This window comes from Macrobrachium nipponense, chromosome 42, assembly GCF_015104395.2.
Source record: "Macrobrachium nipponense isolate FS-2020 chromosome 42, ASM1510439v2, whole genome shotgun sequence".
Taxonomy (NCBI): Eukaryota; Metazoa; Arthropoda; class Malacostraca; order Decapoda; family Palaemonidae; genus Macrobrachium; species Macrobrachium nipponense.
In genome coordinates, this window is record NC_061103.1 from 39,963,887 (window position 1) to 39,970,858 (window position 6,972).

At 38.3% G+C, this 6,972-nt stretch overlaps 1 protein-coding gene across 1 annotated transcript in view; it reads left to right on the forward strand.

Moving 5' to 3' along the window:
• The window catches only part of LOC135213138 (uncharacterized), a 4,455-nt gene extending 1,470 nt beyond the window's left edge, over nt 1-2,985 (forward strand). The window contains exon 2 of the mRNA XM_064247079.1: nt 456-2,985. Coding sequence (XP_064103149.1) covers nt 492-938 — 447 coding nt within the window. The 5' untranslated portion in view covers nt 456-491 and the 3' untranslated portion in view covers nt 939-2,985. The remainder of the gene's footprint in view (nt 1-455) is intronic.
• The last annotated feature ends 3,987 nt before the right edge of the window (nt 2,986-6,972 follow it).

Consider the following 6,972-nt stretch of genomic DNA (forward strand, 5'->3'; position numbering starts at 1 on the left):
ATAATCTTAAATCCTTATTTAATGAATCCACCATAAGCGATTCCATTTCCCCAGGATTCTATTACATGACTTTTTGGATTATCAAGTGGTTTCTAAAATCCCTTGAAGCACTTGAAGGATTTCTAAATCCTTCTTAAATCCCGAGAAGCACTTAAAGTATATTCAAATCCTTCTAAAATCCCTGGAAACAATTTTAAATCCTTATTTAATGAATCCACCATATGAAATTCCATTTCCCCAAAATTCTATTCCATGAACTTTTGGTTTATCAGGTGGTTTATAAAATCCCTAGAAGCACTTGAAGGATTTCTAAATCCTTCTTAAATCCCTAGAAGCACTTAAAGTATTTTCAAATCCTTCTAAAATCCCTAGAAACAATTTTAAATCCTTATTCAATGAATCCACCATAAGCGATTCCACTTCCCCCCAACTGCATCCATTTCCCCCGATTGCAGGCCAGCTACCAGCGGTACGAGGAAGACGACGCCTCCATGTACGGCTCCTTCCCTTCGAAGGCGGGAGGCGACAGAGGTGGGCACCTCTCCTACGCTTCGCCCTTGCTGCCCGAAGGCTCAGGCGACGGAAGGGGGTATTCTTCTACGGGAAGCAGCGGCGTCGAGGGCGGTGGAAGAGCGGGGTTGGTGTGCCGCCTGGACGATGAATACGGAGAGGAAGGGGGCGGCCTGGAGGGCAGCAGAGGAGGAGGGGGCGGTCTGGACGTCAGCTACATCCGAGGGGGAACGAAGGCCTCCCTGGAGGGCAGGAGAAGAGATTTGGGAGGGGGAGTTGGAGGGGCCCTTGGAGTGGTGGTAGGCAGCGGGAGGGAACTCCTGAGTGAGGAAGCCACTTCCTTAATCACTGAAGAAGACATCGACCTCGGGAGACAAATGACCGTGAGGCTCTTCAGCGGAGGAATGACGCCGGAAGCGTCATTATAAACGAAGGAGGAGGTCTTCTTCTTCTTTTTCTTCTTCAGGAGGCACCTTCCTCCTCACTTCTCATTCTTCTTCTTCTTCTGTCTCCATTGTTGTGGACGTTTCGCTATTTATTTGGAGTCTCTCTCTCTCTCTCTCTCTCTCTCTCTCCAGGTCCTTAGAAAGCCGTTGTGCAACGCCCAAGACTCTCGTGTGAGGAGAAGGAAGAGTGTCCTTAATTGAATCAGAAATGGAAATGATAAGTCTGATCGCGTACAGAAAAATGTGTATGGACCAGCTACTGTTACGTAGCGCAAGGAATCACTAATGTCTAATAGACTACAGATTTGTACATTTAAACTTCTTCTCCTCATGCAATAGGAGAGGTGGTATAACATTTCATCTCGTTATATTCAACTAAATATCAGTGCAAAGAGTTTCGTGGAGTTATACGTAGATCGGATCACGAACGAGTGAGAGTTTCAAAGTCAATTTTTCTACTTCGTTTACAAAATCTATTTACAATTTTTATGCGCATTTATTGTTATCTTGATGAAATATGAAAAAGGTTATATTTTGTAGTGCTACTGATATAAAGTTACGAGTTTTAAAAAGTTGTGACAATGAAAAGAGCTTGACCATTTAAAAGAAGATTTGACATTTTGCGTCACCGGGACCCTTTGGCATTCAGACCTTCAAGAAGGTTACTAATACAAAGCTACTACGCTTCTCGATGGAAAGACATAAAGAAAATATTTTTAAAAAGTTTCTGGCCGCAGCATGAAACATATTGGGACACTGGAAAAAAAACGTTTCACCGGAGGGAGACTTATTAGGACCCACAGATATGCTCAACAACCCGTAAAGCCAATTTTGATGTCCGTGAACCCCATGTGTACTATGTATATGTATCGTTTCTAATGGCGATTCGAAACCAGGATCGCCCCGTTGGTAGTTCCTTATAGTAAGAAACATATCATAATGATATGAAAGTATGGTGCAGTGCCGCCAGCTTTTGTACGTACGAGTACAAAGAATATTTCCCCGTTTCTCTTTCATCGCCGTTTCCTCATAGTTACTATAGTAGATTCACATCAACTGTGCATCTGATGTCTTGGACAGTCCCTTCCGACGCTCCCGATTGGCTATTCATAAGCCAATCACGGGGCTGGAAACTCTCCTCAGTCTCTCTCGAGAGAGTTCACATGGGTAGGATCTATGTTCCACCTCTCCTGAGGGATACTTCTTTCAAAAGTATCCCTAGGAGAGGTGGAACCTACATCCTGCCTATGTGAACTCTCGAGAGAGACTGAGGAGAGTTTCCAGCCGTGTGATTGGCTTATCAAGAGCCAATCAGGAGCGTCGTATGGGCCTTGCCTAGACATCAGATGCACAGTTGATGTGAATCTGCTATAGTACCTCGAGATGGACACACCCACTACAGCAGCATTTTCCGATTAGTCTTAATATAAAAAAAAAATATGTACAGTGTCGGTTCAACCTCTTACTGTGTAAATCTTGGAAGGAGGACTTCGTCTATATTATCCCTCAGAAATCAGTTTTCCACTTGTTTTTACTCATTTTTATGGATAGTAAGTCTATAAAGTGATCTTCATCCCCTTACTGTGTAATCTTGGAATAAGGATGTGGTACATATCACCCTTCAGAAATCAGTTTTACACTTTTTTTTTTTAATCAAATTTTATTGGTTTTAAATCTTCAGAGTGCTCAGCCAATTAAAAGGGATTGCAGTATCAAAGACTGTTTTCTATAAGTAATCTTGTTTACAATATTTTGTTATTATCTGTCAAACATTAATTTTTGAAATAAAATTCTCGCATTCATACCTTAAAAATACATCCATTTAAGAATAATGGTTACATTTGACTTATATCTTGAAAGATAGAACTTAACACAAAACATTTTCTCACGTTTTATTTACATTGCTTAAATCATTCAGTTTCAAAAGTTATATATATATATATCACAGAACATATCATCATCATCATCATAATGTTTGCATGCAGTTAAATTTGTCGTGATGTCTGAAGTAAAATGAAAAACATTACCATTTACGGTACTATCTCCTTCAAATAAATATATATATATATATATATATATCATATATGTATGTATATATATATATATATATATAAATATATATATATATTATATAAATACCATACATATATATATATTCTTATATATTATATATATATATATATATGTATATATAACAACTCTTTTTCTCAACATTGGAATCTGGAATAGATGAAATGGAATTTTTAGTCCAGTAATATTTCTTTTTTGGACTACAATTGTTTGCCATCTATTATATACATATATATATATATATATATATATATATATATATATATATATATATATATATATATCTGACTAATATACAGCCTCTTTTTCATTCATTTAGCCACTGTAAGAAGGAGATTCCGAAATGTTCTTCCAAATCGTGGAAAATTGGTGCGCTGGATTTTCCAGGTAATTGTGAGCGAGGAGAGATTGACAATGATATATATAAAAAATGCTATATCAGTGAATAACATATGTTACTCATTATATTTTTAAATAAATATTTGTAAATAAGACTCTGTGTTTTATGGCCTTCATATTTCTTTCTTTTTTTTCTTCTTTGTGGGTAGCGGGGATGGGAGTAGGTAGGGGATGGGGAATTGGAATTGGGTTATCCATTATTTTAATATGTTTGTTTTAGGATATTTCATAGTTCAAAAAAAATTGGGAGGGTCACTAGCCCTCTAAATTTATGTTTTTTTGTTTTTTTTTTTTTTTTTTTTTGCTCCTTAGAAGATAGTTTACACTTTGCAAGCTTATTCCATTTAGATGTGTGCACTTTTTAAATATAATAATAATAATAATAATAATAATAATAATAATAATAATAATAATAATAATAATGCGCGGACAATACATGAGACAGACTAAAGAACTGGCTAGCAATGACGCATGGCAATGATTACAGAAGGGAGAGCTCAAGAAGGAAACTGAAGGAATGATAACAGCGGCACAAGATCAGTCCCTAAGAATAAGATATATCCAAAGAACGATAGATGGAAATAACATATCTCCCATATGTACGAAGTGCAATACGAAAAATGAGACCATAAACCACATAGCAAGCGAATGTCCGGCACTTGCACAGAACCAGTACAAAAAGAGGCCTGATTCAGTGGCAAAAGCCCTCCACTGGAGCCTGTGCAAGAAACATCAGCTACCTTGCAGTAATAAGTGATACGAGCACCAACCTTAAGGAGTGATAGAAAACGATCAGGCAAAGATCCTCTGGGACTATGGTATCAGAACAGAAGGTGATACGTGCAAATAGACCAGACGTGACGTTGATTGACAAAGTCAAGAAGAAAGTATCACTCATTGATGTCGCAATACCATGGGACACCAGAGTTGAAGAGAAAGAGAGGGAAAAAATGGTTAAGTATCAAGATCTATAATAGAAATAAGAAGTATATGGGATATGACAGTGGAAATCGTACCCATAATCATAGGAGCACTAGGCACGATCCCAAAATCCATGAAAAGGAATCTGGAAAAACTAGACGCTGAAGTAGCTCCAGGACTCATGCAGAAGAGTGTGATCCTAGAAACGGCGCGCACAGTAAGAAAAGTGATTGACTCCTAAAGAGGCAGGATGCAACCCGGAACCCCACACTATAAATACCACCCAGTCGAATTGGAGGTCTGTGATAAAGCAAAAAAAAAAAAAAAAAAAATAAATAAATAAATAAAGTAAAATAATAATAATAATAATAAGAGATTATGTAAACTAGAACAAATTTAACAGTAAAATCAACTTCAGCTGACCTAGCCATTCTATTTAAAAGAACCTGTTTAATAATAATAATAATAATAATAATAATAATAATAATAATAATAATAATAATAATAATAATAATAATTAATTCTCCTTAGATGGTAATCAAAATATCAGGTAACAATTATTACTCGCGAATAACTCATTTTGCTACAAAAAAAGAAAAAACTATAATTGTCTCAATAACTCACAAGAACAGCTGACACTTGGAATAATTCCTGGCTAATGCCACAACTGTATAAATAAAAAAAAAAATTATTCCTGTTGAAATTCCTCCTGGAATTACTCCTGCCAAATTGAAGAAGGCCCCGGGTGACTAATACGCTTATATACGGATTATGAAGTATTACGCAGCGTAATCTACTTATAATGTCTACTTATCGCTCGAGTTCCCACCCACACCAATCTTGCGTCAATCAATATGAACCAGATGGGCGGGCCCTGGCCGCCATAGGCGCCCTTATTATTATACTCTGCTGCGTCGTTGGGGAATATTAATGCGAGGAGAGAGAGAGAGAGAGAGAGAGAGAGAGTAGTATTGGAATAATTTTATCCCGGTGATATGGTAAGAGAATTACCTCGTTGAAGCATCTCTCTCTCTCTCTCTCTCTCTCTCTCTCTCTCTCTCTCCACGCTAGCGCCAACACATAGCTGACAATTAACATGTGATTCACAAATCCCATCTGGCCCAGTTCAAGAGTCGAACAATGGTAGGTCAGTTGAGAGAGAGAGAGGGACAGAGAGACAGAAAGAAGGGGGAGGGGGTTGACCATGAAAAACAAAATTAGTATATCTTCATAGCCATTAGCTGGATGATACAAAAGAGAGAGAGAGAGAGAGAGAGAGAGAGAGAGAGAGAGAGAGAGAGAGAGAGGTCAGACAAAATACATTTCGTACGATTCGCTCTATATGTAAATGTTTTTTTTTTCTTCAGAGGAATGACATATGATTTCAAGAAATCATCTCTCGTAAGAGATATGTTTATGAAGTTCTGTTTAGTTACATGGTTGGGGTCCGATTCTCAGAGGGGAAATTTTTCCTTGTAGCAGTTTTTATATGATAATTCTCTGGATGATGGAAAATTGTGTTAGAAGTATCGAGGTGGAATGTAGTGGGTGGCTATGATATTTAGTTTAAGAGTTATAAGAAAAGAGACTAACTTGTAGTATGAAGTTTTATCCAAAATAAAATCAAATAATGATGACAAAGTATTGAAGTGTATCACTGAATTATGAGCCATTGTCCATATATAATTATGAGTGAAGCGAAGTCTTACTGGAAACGGACCCATTTCTGGCGGCCTGGCATGGCCCGGCAAGGCCTGGCAAGGCCCAGCATGGCCCGGCAAAGCCCAGCACAGCACAGCAGGGCCAGAAAGGCCCAGCACAACCCGGCAAGGCCCAGCACATCCCGGAATGGCCCGGCAAAGCCCGGCACGGTACAGCATGGCCCTGCAAGGCCCAGCACAACCCGGCAAGGCCCGGCACATCCCGGCACAGCCTGGCAGGCAAGGCCCGGCATGACCCGTCACGCCCTGGCAGGCAAGGCCCGGCATGACCTGTCATGGCCCGGTGAGGCCCAACACAGCCCGGTCCTGATGCTATTCAAATGCCAATATCTCCAAAAGTATTGAAGATAAAAGGAAAATTCTTTTGACAGATAAAACCTTACACCTTTAAATTTCATCCTTTATAAGATTTATTGTTAAAATATCATAAACTCACATTTAAATTATGTTAATCCTTTGGTGGTTAAACTTCAGGAGTTATCGCCTTCAGGGTGTCCTACGGGTGTATATATATATATATATATATATATATATATATATATATATATATATATATATATGTGTGTGTGTGTGTGTGTGTGTGTAGTGTGTGTGTGTGTGTGTATGTGTATGTGTGACCTATGACGAGGTCATTCAATGCAGAAAGGAAGATTGAGAATAAATGTTTGACAGGTGTAGGCACTATGAAACAGTTGTTAGGGAAGGTTCAGGAAAGCAAGATGGAAGACAGAGAATACGAACGGAGGTACAGTAAATGGAATGAAAGGTGTTACAGCTAGGGGCCTAAGAAAGGGACGCTGCGAAGAACCGTAAGTCCTAGATATAAAAAATAAAAAATAAAAAAAAACTCTTACAATCGTTATCCAGCATTAAACCAACTGAAATACATAAAACCAATAAAATAA